At 41.4% G+C, this 19,884-nt stretch overlaps 1 protein-coding gene across 1 annotated transcript in view; it reads left to right on the forward strand.

Annotated features, from left to right (window-relative positions):
• LOC126188090 (leishmanolysin-like peptidase) overlaps positions 1-19,884 on the forward strand; it is a 549,109-nt gene that overhangs the window by 487,021 nt on the left and 42,204 nt on the right. The window contains exons 3-6 of the mRNA XM_049929549.1: positions 6,005-6,035; positions 16,379-16,461; positions 19,171-19,288; positions 19,465-19,655. Coding sequence (XP_049785506.1) covers positions 6,005-6,035; positions 16,379-16,461; positions 19,171-19,288; positions 19,465-19,655 — 423 coding nt within the window. The remainder of the gene's footprint in view (positions 1-6,004; positions 6,036-16,378; positions 16,462-19,170; positions 19,289-19,464; positions 19,656-19,884) is intronic.

Raw genomic sequence — 19,884 nt, forward strand, 5'->3', positions numbered from 1 at the left:
ACAGATGAGTCAGTATCGTGACAGGTTCATTACGTGCCCTCGTTCAGCCTCTAAACTGTCAATATTTAATAAGTGGCTAAGATATGTACGTGGTATCTAGAAAGTCTCTTCTTGATTGCAGTTGTTTCCTTACTTTTGGCGTAAAAGAGACACTATAATATCCCAGTTTAGTGGAAGAAGGAAAATGCAACAGTGTCAACGTGATCACCTTTGACAGGGCGGTACGTTCAGTCGATGTTCAGTCGCAGTTCGTGTCTTACCCATCAGTACAGGAGGGACCAATGCAATGATTATGGATATAAGTATATTTTATTTCATCGTCTCAGTATATAGTGCAGGAGTTTTTCGTTGCCATTGCATTGTATTGTATTTTATTGAACTGGGCACCTAGAAACGACGTCGAGGCTCCGTCCCCGACGTAGCTCTCAGTGGTTCACAACCCCATAACAGACTACAGCAGTCGGCAGGGTGTATACGGCCCGGGACATCCGGGAATTCCAGGAAAAACCCGGCAATTTTTTCATCCGGGACAAACCCGGGAAAAACCCGGGAATTTTTTAGAATTCCGGGATTTTTCGTTGTTTTAGATTGCAGTTACAGTTTTGTAGGTGTGACGTGTAAGATCTGATATGCTGACAAAGAACTTTAGTCCACTACTGCTAAATAATATTGCACCAATGAAACACAAATCACAGAATAACACCAAAATAAAAGTTTAGTTGCATAGAAAATGGGTAAATAGTGTCAAAGGATTTAGGTCGAAGATTATGCAGTACGTCCGTAACAACTAACATGCATTCGATGTGTGTGACGTCACAATTGTTTACATTTCTAACAGATCACCAGAAATTATTATGAATAGTGGCTTGAGATGCGTTACTTTCGAAGTAAATTTCCACGCAAGATGATTTATGTTACGTCTGAGAATGTGCAGTGCATTTCTTAAATCACAGGGCGTTATAACTCTCATTCAAAACGTAACACTTTGAGGATCAGCCATTTGAAAAATGTCGGGCCCAGAAGATAAGTCATTTATGCCACTATTTAAAATTTTACCGGCACATTTGTATTTGATATGACTTAACGTGTAACACACGCTAAAAAAAGACCGAGCTTCAAGTTAGTTTTCATATTTAATGTTGTTCTTTCATAGATAAAAAATTATGCAATCGATGGCAAAAAGTTCCATTGACCTTCACAAAAATGTGCATAATGTGTTACTGAGCAATGTCACAAGTCCCTTCATGCCAGAACACTTCGACTTTTCTAAGCAACTGATAATCATTTTGGCACGATTTTAATTGCCAAATTAGAGCCTGTTAGTAGGCCTACGGACTTCGTATCATTGTAGGACTAATAACAGTGGATGCCAATAGAGGATGAAATTCTCGTTCGTACATACACATCTGCGTACGAGTTAACCGGTGTAGAAACGCACTTTGCAGAATTGAGCGAGCTCGGCCTACCTTCGTAACGTACGCTCCGCGGCCTGTCTTTCTCGCAGGCCTCGTGCTCTGAATAACTGCCGTCATTCGCTAGCGAGGTCACGTGACATGAGCTATGACTGGCTGACAAAAGTGCATCGCTCAACGCAATCTCTGTTTTAGAGTTTCGGAAGCTACCGTGCTGTAATTTGTGGAATTTGTGTATATACTTCAGCAATACGAAAATAAACTCTGTGCATATTGTCTCGCATCAAACAACTTTCCAAACGCATTGTTTTTCCTGGATTTCGTTTCCTAAAGTGCTGGGACGTCCTCCGCCGGTATAAGACCTTTAAGATTCAAAGGACTGATAGGTTTTACAGCTCCGAGGGAAAGTATACTGTTACTTAACACGGATGTATTTTCACCCGCTTTATACGTAATTTCATCCGGGAGAAATTGTGTTTTTAACCGGGAAATCCGGGAAAAATCCGGGAATTTTTTTTTCTTGTCCACGTAGACACCCTGAGTCCACGTCACCCCCCACCGCCGCCCCCACACCGAACCCAGGGTTATTGTGCGGTTCGGCCCCCCCAGTAAACGCCCCCCGTCCTCCCCCGGGAACGTCTCACACCAGACGAGTGTAACTCCAATGTTTGCGTGGGAGAGTAATTATAGTGTACGCGTACGTGGAGATAGCGTTTGCTCAGCAATCGCCGACATAGTGTAACTGAGACGGAATAAGGGGAACCAGTCCGCATTCGCCGAGGCAGATGGGAAACCGCCTTAAAAGCCACCCACAGACTGGCCGGCACACCGGACCTCGACATTAATCCGCCGCGCGGATTCGTGCCGGGGACCGGCACGCCTTCCCGCCCGGAAAGCAGTGCGTTAGGTCGCACGGTTAACCGGGCGGGCTTTCGTTCCCCTTAAAAGTCCCATTGAAAATAATTACAAATGCTTGTCGGTCGATTCCCAGAGAGCAAGGGAGCGAAGCCACCCAGCATTCACGAAGTGTGCACCACCGTTTAGAAAAACTCGCATCAATAAAGCAAACTTCGAATTCCCTGTGGTGTGTTCTGCGTGGAGGGGTCGTTCCCCATCCGAAACCCCGCGCTTCGCGAATGTCAGTCCGTCGGGCTAAAAGGCGTACAGCCTCACTCGGTGGTATACCAGAAATACTGTTTCGGGAACACCAACTGAAACTTTATGTTTATCAGTTTATAAATAAGGTGAAGGTAAAGGCGCTGATGATAAAGGGCTAATAAGATGCATAAATCGACAGTACAGAATCGACAATAATTTTCAGATCGAAATTACTCATTAATCGAGATATTGCAACCTATCCAAATGCCTGTCACTTCTGTTGTATTTGCAAATGAGTCAGCTCCAGTGGAGTGGAGTTTTTCGAAGCAGGCTGTTATCAGAGACGGTGATCAGCTAAAACAGAGCGTTTTTCAATTAAAAAATTGTACGTTATGTGTTGTACAATCTCCAATTTCGTTTGCTGTTGATCAGTTTCAGCTTTTCAGTCGTTATCAAGAAACGTAGAAACAAACCAAAGCACAGATAGAATAAACATGTAACGCACATAAAAAACCTGTATAAAAAAACACCAAGTCGCAGTGCTGTCAATTTAACGTAGGCACAGCCCAATAATTAAAAGGAAACATTTCCAGGTGTAAATAAACGATCTTGTCGAAACTTGGTGGGCACGTAGAGGGATCAAAATAATGAAATCCGTATTTTTTCGTTTTTTCCCAATATCACTTAAGGGATAAAACACAGTCCAAAAAGTAATTTGGCGTGTTACATTTAGAGGCAATATCCCGGAAACGGTGATACATAAAAATGTCTTTCATATAAAAGCTAAAGTGTAATTAAGACTAAACTAAACTCCGTCCGAACAGGCCTCGGACGGCCCAACGGCACCGACCGAGCGCCATATCATCCTCAGACGATGGGCGTCACAGGATGCAGATATGAAGGGGCATGTGGTCAGCACACAGCTCTCCCGGCCATTCTGTTTTCGTGACCGAAGCCACTTTTCAATTAAGTAGCTTCTCAATTGGCCTCATAAGAGATGAATAAACCCCGCTTTGCAAACAGCTCTCGCCAGACCCGGACGGTGATCCATCCAAGTGTTAGCCAAGCTCGACAGCGCTTAAGAAGTTGACTTGTTGTCAAGTCTTCGGAGGCAGCACTTGAAATAGGACAGCCAGATACTGATGAGTGCAAAACGCTAATATTGATATGTTTGAATGTCTACATGAGGTGCATATGGGGCCTGAAGATCGCATATTGAATTGCCGAAACTGGTTATGAAAACAAAAAAAAAAAAATACTTCTCAAATAGCACGATTGTTTGGCGATTTTCCGGGTTAAATATTTACCAGCGGCTGTCCTGCATCCGTAGTGGATTAGTTCGGAAGTGGCAGCTTGTTCTTTTGTGTGAGTAATTCATTAAGGTGTCTTCACAGTGATACTAAAATGACACGGACATCAGGAGAAAAAAAAAAATTAAACTGGCATTACTCGGAAGGAATAAAGTTGTGGTACAAATAAAAACGTAAACGCTCGTTTGTTCAAAATCATGTATCTCCGTAGGTTCTTCACCAATTGTTTTGAAATGTTGACACAATGTTACATTTGAATACGTGCATGTTTTTATATATCTGTTTTTAAATATATATAAAGAAATATGTAATACATAAAGGCGTAATGTTATTTCCAAAACATCACGAAAATTTCTTAACTGAATTACTTCAAATTTTTGCATAATACTCTAATGACTATTCGGACAGACATAGGATATATGTTTGTAATAAATATTTAATAATAGAGAAACGTTGTTAGCAAACAGGAAAGTTGTCTTAAGGCTTATGATTACAATACTACTTCAGAACCTGATTTTGCAATAACAATAAACAAGGCTCAAGGTAAAAGACATGGGAAGGGGTGGTGGACAGAGAAGAGGGAGGAAATTGAGATAGGAAGCGGAAAGCAGGAGATGGACAGAGCTTGCCTCCCCGAAAAGTAATTCAAAGATACTTCCACTATAGTTTCTTAGACACAGCCATCTTTGTATCATCTGAGGTATCGTTAATGACATGGTATGAATAAAAAGTATGCCTTCAGAAATAGGAAGAATAGAATATTGTTCATTGTTGTCGTTATATATTGTCGTTTTTACTTTTAACTTAGATTTTGTGGTCTTTGCCTGTGCTGTTGATTATTTGTTTGTTGTTGTTGTGGTCTTCAGTCTTGAGACTGGTTTGATGCAGCTCTCCATGCTCCTCTATCCTGTGCAAGCTTCTTCATCTCCCAGTACCTACTGCAGCCTACATCCTTCTGAATCTGCTTAGTGCATTCATCTCTTGGTCTCCCTCTTCGATTTTTACCCTCCACGCTGCCCTCCAATACTAAATTGGTAATCCCTCGATGTCTCAGAACATGTCCTGCCAACCGATCCCTTCTTCTAGTCAAGTTGTGACACAAGATCCTCTTTTCCCCAATTCTATTCAATACCTCCTCATTAGTTATGTGATCTACCCATCTAATCTTCAGCATTCTTCTGTAGCACCACATTTCGAAAGCTTCTATTCTCTTCTTGTCCAAACTATTTATCGTCCACGTTTCACTTCCATACATGGCTACACTCCATACAAATACTTTCAGAAATGAATTCCTCACATTTAAATCTATACTCGATGTTAACAAATTTTTCTTCTTCAGAAATGCTTTCCTTGCCATTGCCAGTCTACATTTTATATCTTCTCTACTTCGACCATCATCAGTTATTTTGCTCCCCAAATAGCAAAACTCCTTTACTACTTTAAGTGTCTCATTTCCTAATCTAATTCCCTCAGCACCACCCGACTTAATTCGACTACATTCCATTATCCTCGTTTTGCTTTTGTTGATGTTCATCTTATATCCTTCTTTCAAGACACTGCCCATTCCATTGAACTGCTCTTCCAAGTCCTTTGCTGTCTCTGACAGAATTGCAATGTCATCGGCGAACCTCAAAGTTTTTATTTCTTCTCCATGGATTTTAATACCTACTCCGAACGTTTCTTTTGTTTCCTTTACTGCTTGCTCAATATACAGATTGAATAACATCGGGGATAGGCTACAATCCTGTCTCACTGCCTTCCGAACCACTGCTTCCCTTTCATACCCCTCGGCTCTTATAACTGCCATCTGCTTTCTGTATTTGTTTTTGTTTATATTTTGGATATTTAAAAATTTTCTTTTACTATTATATTATGTTCAACATTTTTATGCAGTCAGCACTTAAGATGAGGTATGAATGTTGATATATACTATGTCAAATTTTCAGCTGTTCTTTGTTGTTGTGTTATTAGCTCCAAAGATGGTTAACATATTTTAGGTGGCATTACAATAATTTTGGGGAAACTCAGAAGAGTTTCTCCCTTATCTTATTCGTCGGATTTATGCAACATTGCCTTACTCCTGATATAACTGACAGTGGACTAAATAAATAGTGAAATTAAAATTAGAAATGGATTACAGTTTTCTAACAAAAATATTAAAACTGTGTTTATTTTCTTTTTCAGGCTTGACAAGGAAAAATTTGAGTTAATAAATGTGAGTATTTGAGTCAAATAGTAATCCGTAGTTGTTGTTTTTATTCGTCAGTAGATTGCATTTCTTAACATTACAATTTAAGAACTATAAAAATAAAGTAATCCACTTACACAGACAAGACTGGTAAGATAAGGATGGGACAGGGAGTTGGTCATGGCTTTATACACCGAAGAGCCAAAGAATCTGGTATAGGCATGCGTATTCAAATTCAGAGATATCTAAATAGGCAGAATACGGCGCTGCGGTCGACAAGGCCTGTATAACAAGTATCTGGCGCAGTTGTTAGATCGGTTACTGATGCTACAATGCCAGGTTATCAAGATTTTAGCGAGTTTGAACGTGGTGTTACAGTCGGCGCACGAGCGATGGGTCACATCATCTCCGAGGCAGCAATGAAGTGGTGATTTTCCCTAAGACAATATCGCAAGTGTACCGCGAATATCAGAAATAAGGTAAAACACAAATTCTCCGACATCGTTGCAGTCGGAAAAAGATTCTGAAAGAACGGGACCGACGATGACTGAAGAGAATCGTTCAACGTGACAGAAGTGCAACGCTTCCGCAGATTGCTCCAGATTTCAGTGCTGGGCCATCAACAAGTGTCAGTGTGCGAATCATTCAAGAAACATAATCGATATTGGCTTTAGGAGCCGAAGGCCCACTCGTGTACCCTTGATTACTGCACGACACAATGCTTACTCCTCGCCGATGCCAGTCAACACCGACTTTCGACTGTTGATGACTGGAAATATGTTGCCTGATCGGACGAGTCTCGTTTCAAATAGTATCGAGCGAATGGACGTGTACGGAAATGGGGACTGCCTCATGAATCCATGAACTTGCATTTCAGGAGGAGACTATTCAAGCTAGTGTAGGCCCTGTAATGGTGTTGGCGCGTGCAGTTAGTGATATGGGAACCATGATAGGTCTAGATACGACTCTGACAGGTGACACGTACGTAAGCATCCTGTCTGATCACCTGCATCCTTTCATGTTCATTGTGAAATCCGACGGACTTGGGCAGTTCCAGCAAGACAGTGCTACACACCACACGTCCAGAATTGCTGCAGAGTGGCTCCAGTAACACTCTTCTGAGTTTAATCGCTTCTGCTGGCCACCAAACTCCCCAGACATGAACATTATTGAATATATGTGTGATACCTTGTAATGTGCTGTTCGGAAGAGATCTCCACCCCCTCGTACTCTTACGGATTTATGGACAGTCCTGCAGGATTCGCGGTGTCAGTTCCCTCCAGCACTACTTCAGACGTTAGTCGAGTCCATGCCACGTCGTGTTGCGGCAATTCTGCATGCTCGCGGGGTCCTACACGATATTAGGTTGGTGTGCCAGTTTCTTTGGCTCCTCGGCGTAGTTGGCACCGTCCCAGCAATTGCCTGGCATAATTTAGGGAAACCATGGGAAACCTAAATCAGGATGGTCGGATGATGGTAGCAGCCTCCACACTCTCGAACAAAAGGCCACTCTTTTTTAAAACCTAGCTGCCTCATTCGGTTGCCTGTAGTGTACAATACTGTTATACAAATAAGTTATTTAATAATGAAAGAGGCTAATGCTACTCTGCTAATTCATTTCTCACTCCCAGTCGCTGTACACACTATCAGCTGATGTGGGAACCATTTTATGCACCACAACTTCCCATTTGCTAGCCAGAAAACAATCAGCATCCCTTTATAATGAGTAAGATGTTGAACTCAGGAAGGGGCTAAAGTATTAGTGTTATACATTGCATAGCTTTTGAGAGAAAGTTTCTCAAGAAAAGGAAAAAGAGAGGAAAAAATATAGTGTGAAATTGTAGTGTGGAGCGGTATGCATTATTGCCGTTATTACTATTTCTGTTAAGATTTCTTACCAAACCCTCACTTTGTGTCGTCTAGGTAATCCTTCAGTTTATAGATTGCATTGCTTAATAGGTACTTCTTAACTGCCTTATTTAATAAGTTTGTTTTAGCAGCATATTTAATCTCTTCTGGTAATCAATTGTACAGTTTTACTCATTATAGAAAACGCTGCTTTGACTTTTATGTTTATCCTTTCTTGGTAAATAAGTTCGGTGTATATGTTGTTCCATTGTCGCGAATAGAGCTGCTTGTTTAGTGATTATCAATGTTGTTTTTAATGTGTATAACTGATTGGTAAATATGATGTGTATTTTAGTACGCTCTATCTTACCTTTGTTTTAAAATTTCTTCTAACTATTTGTGCCTTGTTCTATAGTATGACTCCAACGCTTATGATCAAAACTATATAGCAGAAAATCCTAGGTTAAATACGTTTTGGAGAAGGAACTAATATTTAGTTTCTTATTGACATAACCTACCCCTCAAAGTAATAAATTAAGCACATAGTATATGTCCAAAGTGGTGAACGCGTCTCGGTGCATGCATTACAGTGTTGCGTAAATTATTCACTCTATCTCAACTATTCTTGTTGTCTAGAGTGCAGTAAGACAGACGATCTGCGCGGCACCAACTACTTTGTCCTTCAATTTTTGCTGGAATTGAATAAACAGACTTAATCTAACACCCAGGAAAAATACCATAGAACTGAGACTTTGTGATCTCGCTGACCATGGAATTGGACCTCTCCTTCCACCCAATCGACTGATGAGATCATCTGTGCTTCCAGTGGTCAGAGACATGCTTATGCAAGTGGGATGGTGCTCTGTTATACTGAAACCACTTCCTCTGGAGTTAACTAAAGGTAAAGTCCTCAGAAACTGTGGCAACACGCCTTCAATGAATATGAAGCATCGTGAACAATTCATGTGATGTGGCGGTGAATGAGAACCTGTTACATGAACAAAGCATAGGATTTGTCGATCGGGAAAAATCATTCGACAATGTAAAATAGTGAGAGCTGTTTGAAATTCTCCGGAAAATAGGCAGTAGCTATGGGTAAAGTCAGCTAAGTACAAGAAGAGGGAACAGTAAGAATGGATCAGCAGATCAGAAGCACTCAGATGAAGAGCGGCGTTAGGCAGAAGTGCCGTCTTGTCCGACTAGTGTTCAAACTGCACACCGAAGAAGCAATGATGGAAGTAAAGACCTGTAGTAGCGAACGAAGTGAAGGAATTCTGCTACCTCGGAAGCAAAGAAATAGACCACTGATGGAGCAAGAAGATCGTAAGAAGCACACCATCTACGGCGAAGAGAGCTAAAACATGTGTACTGATATCACACATAGCCCTTAATTTGAGCAAGATATTCGTGACAATCTGTCTGCAGCACTGCACTGAATGGGAATGAATCAAGAACAGTGGGAAAACAGGAAACTAAGAGAAAGGAAGTGTTTGGGATGTGGTGCTACAGTTTGCTGAAAATTACGTTCTCTCATAAAAAACGAGATGGATCTATGCAGAGTCAGCGAGGAAAGCTATATGTGGAAAACACTGAGGAGAAGGAGGGACAGACAGGTTGATAGGACTTGTGTTACGACACTAGCGAATAACTACCACGGTACTGAAGGAAGTCGTAGAGGGCAGAAACGTTAGGAAAAGACAGAGGTCGAAAAACAACCAACAAATAACGGGAGTCGTAGGGTGAGGGTGTTATTCTGACATAACAGGTGGTCACAGTAGAGGAAGTCGTGGCAGGCCAGTTCCAATCAGTCAGAAGACTACTGACAAAAAAATGAGACTAGGATAATCAGCGTACAACAACGCGAGTGTAGCAGCTTAATGTTCTCGCAACGGCGGGGCTGGCTTCGTAAGGCAGGCGATTATTCGAAGCTTAGTTCGGGCATAATGAGCCTGGTTTGTCGCGTTACACTGAGGTGACAAAAGTCGTGGGGTGGCGGTACGCACATGTGCAGGTGGCCGTAGCGTCGCGTACGCGAGGTAGAAAAGGGCAGTGCTCTGGTGGAGCTGCCATTTCTACGCAGGAGGTTCACGCGAAAAGGTTTCCGACGTGGTTATTGTCACACGACGAGAATTAACAAACTCTGAACGCGGAATGGTAGTTGTGAAAGGTCCCCTTAGAAAAATTATACATGACTGTGCTTAAACTGACACACAATATTTTTAGCGCAACGCAATCTGACTTTCAGTAATCGCTACAAAGAATGGCCCTGACTAACAATAGCCTATACCCATCACAAATCACTTACCTCACAAAAATCTTCGTTACTCGAACTACTGCAATACAGCGAGCGCCAATACTGCTAGCTAAATAAAAGATTCGAACTACTGAAGGCACTAACTACTGATAGGAATAGTTAGCAAATGAAAGATTTTGATAGAGAACAAACAATGTATTCACCTTAATAGTGTTAAAAAGTCATAATACACTCCTGGAAATGGAAAAAAGAACACATTGACACCGGTGTGTCAGACCCACCATACTTGCTCCGGACACTGCGAGAGGGCTGTACAAGCAATGATCACACGCACGGCACAGCGGACACACCAGGAACCGCGGTGTTGGCCGTCGAATGGCGCTAGCTGCGCAGCATTTGTGCACCGCCGCCGTCAGTGTCAGCCAGTTTGCCGTGGCATACGGAGCTCCATCGCAGTCTTTAACACTGGTAGCATGCCGCGACAGCGTGGACGTGAACCGTATGTGCAGTTGACGGACTTTGAGCGAGGGCGTATAGTGGGCATGCGGGAGGCCGGGTGGACGTACCGCCGAATTGCTCAACACGTGGGGCGTGAGGTCTCCACAGTACATCGATGTTGTCGCCAGTGGTCGGCGGAAGGTGCACGTGCCCGTCGACCTGGGACCGGACCGCAGCGACGCACGGATGCACGCCAAGACCGTAGGATCCTACGCAGTGCCGTAGGGGACCGCACCGCCACTTCCCAGCAAATTAGGGACACTGTTGCTCCTGGGGTATCGGCGAGGACCATTCGCAACCGTCTCCATGAAGCTGGGCTACGGTCCCGCACACCGTTAGGCCGTCTTCCGCTCACGCCCCAACATCGTGCAGCCCGCCTCCAGTGGTGTCGCGACATGCGTGAATGGAGGGACGAATGGAGACGTGTCGTCTTCAGCGATGAGAGTCGCTTCTGCCTTGGTGCCAATGATGGTCGTATGCGTGTTTGGCGCCGTGCAGGTGAGCGCCACAATCAGGACTGCATACGACCGAGGCACACAGGGCCAACACCCGGCATCATGGTGTGGGGAGCGATCTCCTACACTGGCCGTACACCACTGGTGATCGTCGAGGGGACACTGAATAGTGCACGGTACATCCAAACCGTCATCGAACCCATCGTTCTACCATTCCTAGACCAGCAAGGGAACTTGCTGTTCCAACAGGACAATGCACGTCCGCATGTATCCCGTGCCACCCAACGTGCTCTAGAAGGTGTAAGTCAACTACCCTGGCCAGCAAGATCTCCGGATCTGTCCCCCATTGAGCATGTTTGGGACTGGATGAAGCGTCGTCTCACGCGGTCTGCACGTCCAGCACGAACGCTGGTCCAACTGAGGCGCCAGGTGGAAATGGCATGGTAAGCCGTTCCACAGGACTACATCCAGCATCTCTACGATCGTCTCCATGGGAGAATAGCAGCCTGCATTGCTGCGAAAGGTGGATATACACTGTACTAGTGCCGACATTGTGCATGCTCTGTTGCCTGTGTCTATGTGCCTGTGGTTCTGTCAGTGTGATCATGTGATGTATCTGACCCCAGGAATGTGCCAATAAAGTTTCCCCTTCGTGGGACAATGAATTCACGGTGTTCTTATTTCAATTTCCAGGAGAGTATATTGTTCGCGCAATGGGGCGTATAAGACACCACGCATTCCACTGGTTCATCTTGCAGAAACGCTAATATTTCATCTGCCGCTTCTTTGTCACTCTGCGAAATTCCTTCGCGTCCTATCTGACGAAATGTCAGCTTCGGCAACTGTTGTATATATAATGCAATGTCTGCTTTGTTTATCGTTGCGATTGTTCTATTTTCTATCAACACCACTAGCACTGTTGTGAGTAACTCGTCGACTAAGCAGTCCAACTACACTCTGTAGCCTCGTACTGTGCTCACCTCTGGATAGTCCAGTCCCGCCCCTTTTTGACATTGAGAGTCAACGTTGTGGTTGCATGGTAGACAATATGTGGGCCGTCGAATGCTGTAAACATCACTGGCCTTTTGCACGCTTTCACATCTTCAGCTTGGCACATTTCTGCAGTGTCAGCGGGATGAAAGGTGTTATTCACTAAGATTTGTGTGTTGGAGCAGCACGTTGCAGAGCTGTAAGAGTGACATTGTGTTTCTTCCACTGTGAGGTGATCTTACTGAATTGGCAATTCGGATATCTCGTTCAAACGATGTGTGGCTACGGCCTCTGTTGTACACCAGAATATTTCAGTACCGGCTCCCCTGCCTGTTTCTTATACCGGTTGCGCATGGCACTCTAGTCTGTCTTGGTGCGGCTCAGCACTGGCTGCGGAAAACTTTAAAAATTTTTACAGTCACCCAGTTCATCTCTGTGCCACAAAATTGTACAGTCTTACACTGACACATGACTAGGCATTCTGGGTGCCTCACTTTGTCAGGAAATGTGGTAATGTGTACTTATGCTCTAAGAACACTAGTTATTTGAAACCTTTATTTTGCTTCAAATTCATCACAGTTGTAATAATAGTCATTTCTTCATAGTGATTAGTGTCAGACAGTCATGTCTGTTTTCAAACTATGCCTTAGACATAAGCATAATCACACAGTTCCCACCAATGTACATTTGAGTAAGCAAATATGCGTTATGCCTCACCATCAACCATTACACAGATAACCTCGTATGAGCATACAATGTGAATTCTTTCCAATCGAACACAGCAAATTTTGGTTCTGGAGGCAGAGTTTGCTGCATTCAATTGGAAAGAATTCACAGTGTTTGCTCATATGAGGTTTACCATTTTCTGTCTGTGTATTGGTTAATAGTGAGGAATAATGCATATGTCATTACCACATACATTGATGGGACCTGTATGGTTACTAAAATGGATGTGATCGTCCAAAATTAGTCACCACAAAGAAATGACTACTATTGCAACTGTGATGGATACTGAAGGAAAATAAATATTTTAATAACCCAAGGTGCCCCATCAGTATGATGGAAATTCATAAACTTTTATTTGGTTTTGTTTCTACCATTTAATGTTTGATAATCCTTGGAAAATACTAACGTGAATTCTTTACAGACGAATGGATAAACTGGTAGAAGCCGACCTCGGGGAAGATCAGTTTGGATTCCGTAGAAATGTTGGAACACATGAGGCAATACTGACCTTACGACTTATCTTAGAAGAAAGATTAAGGAAAGGCAAACGTACGTTTCTAGCATTTGTAGACTTAGAGAAAGCTTTTGACAATGTTAACTGGAATACTCTCTTTCAAATTCTGAAGGTGGCAGGGGTAAAATACAGGGAGCGAAAGGCTATTTACAGTTTGTACAGAAACCAGATGGCAGTTATAAAAGTCGAGGGGCATGAAAGGGAAGCAGTGGTTGGGAAAGGAGTAAGACAGGGTTGTAGCCTCTCCCCGATGTTATTCAATCTGTATATTGAGCAAGCAGTAAAGGAAACAAAAGAAAAATTCGGAATAGGTATTAAAATTCATGGAGAAGAAGTAAAAACTTTGAGGTTCGCCGATGACATTGTAATTATGTCAGAGACAGCAAAGGACTTGGAAGAGCAGTTGAACGGAATGGACAGTGTCTTGAAAGGAGGATATAAGATGAACATCAACAAAAGCAAAACGAGGATAATGGAATGTAGTCAAATTAAGTCGGGTGATGCTGAGGGAATTAGATTAGGAAATGAGACACTTAAAGTAGTAAAGGTGTTTTGCTATTTAGGGAGTAAAATAACCGATGATGGTCGAAGTAGAGAGGATATAAAATGTAGACTGGCAATGGCAAGGAAAGCGTTTCTCAAGAAGAGGACTTTGTTAACATCGAGTATAGATTTAAGTGTCAGGAAGTCGTTTCTGAAAGTATTTGTATGGAGTGTAGCCATGTATGGAAGTGAAACATGGACGATAACTAGTTTGGACAAGAAGAGAATAGAAGCTTTCGAAATGTGGTGCTACAGAAGAATGCTGAAGATAAGGTGGGTAGATCACGTAACTAATGAGGAGGTATTGAATAGGATTGGGGAGAAGAGATGTTTGTGGCACAACTTGACTAGAAGAAGGGATCGGTTGGTAGGACATGTCCTGAGGCATCAAGGGATCACAAATTTAGCATTGCAGTGTGGAGGGTAAAAATCGTAGAGGGAGACCAAGAGATGAATACACTAAGCAGATTCAGAAGGATGTAGGTTGCAGTAGATACTGGGAGATGAAGAAGCTTGCACAGGATAGAGTAGCATGGAGAGCTGCATCAAACCAGTCTCAGGACTGAAGACCACAACAACAACAACAATCCTTGGAAGAGAATTTTTCCAACAGTCATGATACACAGAGCAGAAAAGGTCCAATGTTTGTTGAAGGAGGGAAAAGGAAGGAAGATTAGTGTTCATTGTCTGTCAGTAACAAAATCATTAGACACAGAGCGCAAGCTAAGATTAGGGAAGGCCATGTCCTTTTGAAGGGAACCATCCAACATTTATCTTAAGCAATTTAGGGAAACTATCAAAAACCTTCACGTGGATGACCAGACAGATATTTGAACTGCTGTCCATCTGAAGGAGAGTCCAGCATTTTAATCACTCTGCCACATCACTTGGTAAGGAAAGGAAAATAACACAGCTAAATGTCACCAAATGTATATTGTTGTTAGAGAACATTATCCCTTCACTCTAAGGCATCATAGGGACAAGTTTTTATCTTTTGTCTCGTGTGTGAATCTCCCAGAGACTTGTTTTCATCCTGCCAAAACTGACAGTTTTATGTACATACCATATTTGTCACTTAACAAAGCACTCAAGAGCGAGGAATTTCAAGACTTTATATCACGTATTTGCCCCTGCTGTTCCTCGTTGTAAGAGACTTCAGTGCACTCACTGTGCAATGGGTCTCATACTCCATGGGTTGACTAACTGAAATCATCTAATTAACAATGGACTTAACATATTTGGAGTTACATCTGCATATGTACTTGACAGGTAAGTGTACTGTACATGGTGGATGGTACATTGTCTACTAGAATTATCTCCATGCTACGTATTCCACTCATTGACATTATGTGAAAAGATCTACTGTCTGCATCCGTCTGTATAAGACCAAATTCAGATGTTCCTATTTTTTGTCTTGATGGTCATTACATTAGCTGTGCATGGACTTCTCCTATGGAACTTAGTTGAGCATTTCTGTAATGCTTTCATTCTGACTAAATAAACCTGTGACAAAGTGCCTCTCTCTTCCCTGAACCTTCACTACTTTATCCCATAATCTAACTTGGTGTGGATTACATACTAATGAGCAATACTCAAGGGTGGATTGAAGGAGGTTGTTGCAAATGATGCCTTTCTCAGCTGATTTATTCTTTGTTATGATTCATGTGAAAAATCAAAGTCTCGCATGTGTCTTCCCAACACTTAGATTTATACGTTATTCCACATTAAATATCTTGTGACCCGTCTTTCTTGTTATGTGATTGTTGTTTATGATTCTAGACATTATAAGAAATATTCCAGTTATTGACAATGTTATTAGGTAGTAAAATGTGTTCCATGTAATTGCGAGTGGAACGGGAAAAGAAATGACTAGTAGAGTGATACACGGTACCCTTTGCCATGCACCATATGGTGGCTTGTGGAGTATTTATGTAGATGTAGGTGACTGCACAATAAGGGCATTTTTTTTTTTGAGATTGCTCAGCAGGCAGCTGTTTTACCTCCATGAGCTTAGACAAGCAAACTTTTATGGATGATAGATAATCTGTTTATAAGTCAAAGAATCGGAAACAATCAGTCATAGCCCTAAGGGAAAATGAAGATTTTCCCATTCCAAAATCAGATCCGTAAACAGCAGGTCAGCTTTGCCACATGATAAAGTCTGCATTTCGTTATTTAAGCAGTTTGTATTTTCTTTCTCAAAATTCTCTAAATACTTCATCTTTTTTACATTTTTTTAAACTATACTAAGAAGCAGCCTAAATATGCAAAGGCAGAATAATTTTGTATACTTCTTAGTTCTAAATATAGTTCTGAATAGTGTACCTACATCTGTTTTTAATTAATTAATTTATTTTGAAATGTTTCTGCAACTATATTCATACACCATAACTGTTAAGGGTGTTTGGAATAGAATAAGTATGAGCTTGGTTGTAATCAAACATCATGGTCTTGGGTTTTGGTGACAAATTGTAGGTCACTGTGAAGTTGTTCTGCCTGCCTCTGATTTTCGTTTTCTTAAACACATTTTATGTTTTTATAGGACACTGTGTTACCTGAGGCCATCCATTTTTGGGAGACAGCCCTAATGGTCCGAAAGACTGAAAATGTAATAAGACTAAACAGGTGAGTGTTTCACAGTATTTAGAGTGTAAAACAAATATTTAGACTTGTCATTTGCTGCAGTTTCCAAAACAATAACAAAAAGTTAATATTTTAACAGTAATTTATGTTTCCACTGTTCCTATTGTGTTCCCCAGTCTGGCAGGGAATAAATAATGTAGCAGGTAAAGATTGTGGGGTGTCAGAGTAGTTTCCTTACCATAATCCCACTGTGATAGCCAACCAAAAAAGATTTGGTGAAAACAATGTTCTGCCATTTCCTCAGAAAGAGTATGTGGATTCAAAATGCTCTGCATGTAGCTTTGTTTCTCAATAGGAGAAAAATAAGTCACATGAGAAAATAATGCACACATGCAGAGTGTATGACATGCGCGTTGAGTGTTCTCAAGATAGATAACATCAGAGCATATCATGTCGTTTGCATGAAGCAGACAGTTGGCACTGTATTGCACATTGTATGTTTTGAAACAAGATACTCAAAATATAAGTTCACTAATGTTTGTAGAAATTGCAACTCATAGAAAGCCACTCTCAAATGAATCCCAATTTGGAGGATGTGTAGAATAGTACACCAGTAATAAGTGAATAAGATTACAGAAAGATGGCCTGCATTTCAATTTAGCAGCACTGCCTCTTTTTGTGACCAGAGAGGTCAGTGTTACATGAAGTTCATAGAGTGAATATGGGCAAATGAGTGCATGAAAGCAAGTCCAAGTATTACATCTCACAGTCAAAGGTTGACAGTGACACACAAGCTGTTGGGTTGGTTTCTGAATGCCTTAAGCCGCAATGAATGGAGTAAAAGTTTAGAACATGGGGCACTATACCCTTCAGGCAATTTCACTTGTCATGCTTGAACGGGAAAAGTACCAGCCACATGTAGTAAAATAAGTATAAGCCTTGTGGTATTCAGAGAAGTAAATTCCTTGCACATTCCATCTGAAACAGGCCCATTCAAGGGGCAACATGGAGATTCAAAAGCACACATCACCATACACTTCTTACCATACTTCTAGGGCGATTCTTACAGCTCTGAAGAGTATGTAACAGAGAACAGTAAATTTGTCTTTTGTACCCCAGTGAAACTGAATAACTTGATGCATCCTGTCAAAGATGATCTTAGTCTCAGGAAAAAGGCATTTATGAAAATTAGTGCCAGTGAGAGACATTATGTATTCCCCATGGGTGCCTCATGGCTCAAAACTATTTTGATTATCACTTGTCACACGCTGGGTAAATGAATAAATATGTTTACCGAGTGAGGTGGCACAGTGGTTAGCACACTGGACTTGCATTCAGGAATTCAGAAGGACGATGGTTCAATCCCACATCCGGCCATCCTGATTTAGATTTTCCGTGATTTCCCTAAATTGTTCCAGGCTAATGCCAGGATGATTTCTTTGAAAGGGCATGGCTGACTTCTTTCCCTGTCCTTCCCTAATCCAATGAGACCAATGACCCCACTGTTTGGTCTCCTCCCCCAACAACCACCCAACCAACAACCCAATAAATATACATTAGTCATACATTGCCTTAGTATATAGTATTATATTACATGTCAAAAGATTTTGGACATAATTACTTACTTCTGGTATTGATCTATAAAGGAAATGGTATGTATTTGCGTAATGGACAATCTTGTCAATGGTTTTTTGGATTCTAGTCTGGAACCCTTGCATTCTACCACCAAAAATTATAAACTGTGTCAATCTAACAGCAAAGTGAAGCAATTTTTGCCTTGGATACTGGCTGCAGGTGTATGTGGCAGCAGGGTAAATGATTCTGCACTCTCTTGGAAACCCTCCTTCAGTGCTCTCAAAGCTCTACCTGACATCTGGCTGAGAATAACACTCACATTTATGACTTTCAGAAGTAATTCTGTAAGAAAAATATCACAGAATAGATATTGGCAATTAGGCTTGGCAGCAGTCTTACACCACCGAGGCTGGAGTCCTGATGAAACATTGTGGAAATGTTGTAATGCAGTCTGGTAGCAGACCTGAGAGCTATATTTTAAATGTTATATTTTCTCGTGTCCTGTTCTCTGTGGGGAGAATGGGGAGGAAATGTTAGCATCAGCATTTTGAGGCACTTCCATTGTTTTTGTATTCTTCACTCTGTGTTAAAATCAAGTGAACTGAGAGGAAAGTTTCATTATTGAGAAACTATAACATTTACAAATAGTGGTCTTTCCAGTGAATTATGTATTTTTCAAACTATATCTTGCTCTGTTTAGAGCGTGTAGAGGGGGAACAAAAAAAAAAAAAAAAAAAATATATATCAGCATCCTCTTATATTCTCTTGCAATTAGAGATTCAATGTAGGCTGCTTTCCAGATATCCCTATGCACATACTGATGAATGTAGATTTTGGTGGAATAGTGTCAATCTCTAAGGCTACATTACATACATAAAGAAACGTCACTAGAAGTGCTATTGTAGTTGGTGTGGTTATTTAGAAATAGCTCATGTACTGTTCGTAAGAAAATTCTCACAGACTGTAGGAGTAAAGACCTAGCAAAGTCTTCATTTGTGTCCTCCTCGATGACTCGGTGCTCTTCCCCCTACTTTATTATTTAAATAGGAAGGCTTTACTTATTATTACATATTAATTAATGGCTTATTACAATTTGTTCCTGCAATATTAAACTCTTATTTTTAAATTTAATTAATGACCATTTTAAATTTTCTATAGAAACATATTTTTTAACAGGAAATGTGAAAATAATCAAGTTTTTTATCGTAAGAGAGACCCACATCCATACTGCAAAAACTCGTGTGAAGCCAAAACAATGTGTGGAGAAGTTGTTGTACCTGAAGAACATCTTGAAGTAAGTGTTCCTAGTAAGAGCATTTGGTTAATGACGTGTAACTTGTAATTTACAGTATATGCATTGTGTTTTCATTGAGATAGCAGCACTTAAAATCATAAACTTGTGAAAGATAGAGTACATCTGCATCATTGCATGCTATCATCATCAAAATCATTATTTTCTTTCCCCATCAGGCTTGTCGTACATGCAATGCTACAGGACAAGATTGTAAAGTGACTGGCAACGGCACAGCTGCTGTCCCAGGCCCGGGCATATCAGGGGCAGACTTTGTGTTTTATGTGTCTGCGATGGAGACGACGAGGTGCCACAAGGGTATGACTGTTGCATATGCTGCTCACTGCCAGCAGGAAGCTGCACTTGACAGGTGACACACTCACCATCAGTTGGTTTATTTTTTGTAGATTCATTGGAATACGTCCGTTATTTAACAGACTTTTAAAGTGATGACTATCACTTGACTATTCTAACGATCTTTTCTCTAAGTCATATTTAAATGACACTTTGATTCAACTTTGCTAAGTGCCAACTACAGTTCACGGAAGAAAGGAAACAAAAAAGATAACTTGTTCATTGTAATTACTTGAGGTGGTGTA

The sequence above is a fragment of the Schistocerca cancellata genome, chromosome 5 (genome assembly GCF_023864275.1).
Source record: "Schistocerca cancellata isolate TAMUIC-IGC-003103 chromosome 5, iqSchCanc2.1, whole genome shotgun sequence".
Taxonomy (NCBI): domain Eukaryota; kingdom Metazoa; phylum Arthropoda; class Insecta; order Orthoptera; family Acrididae; genus Schistocerca; species Schistocerca cancellata.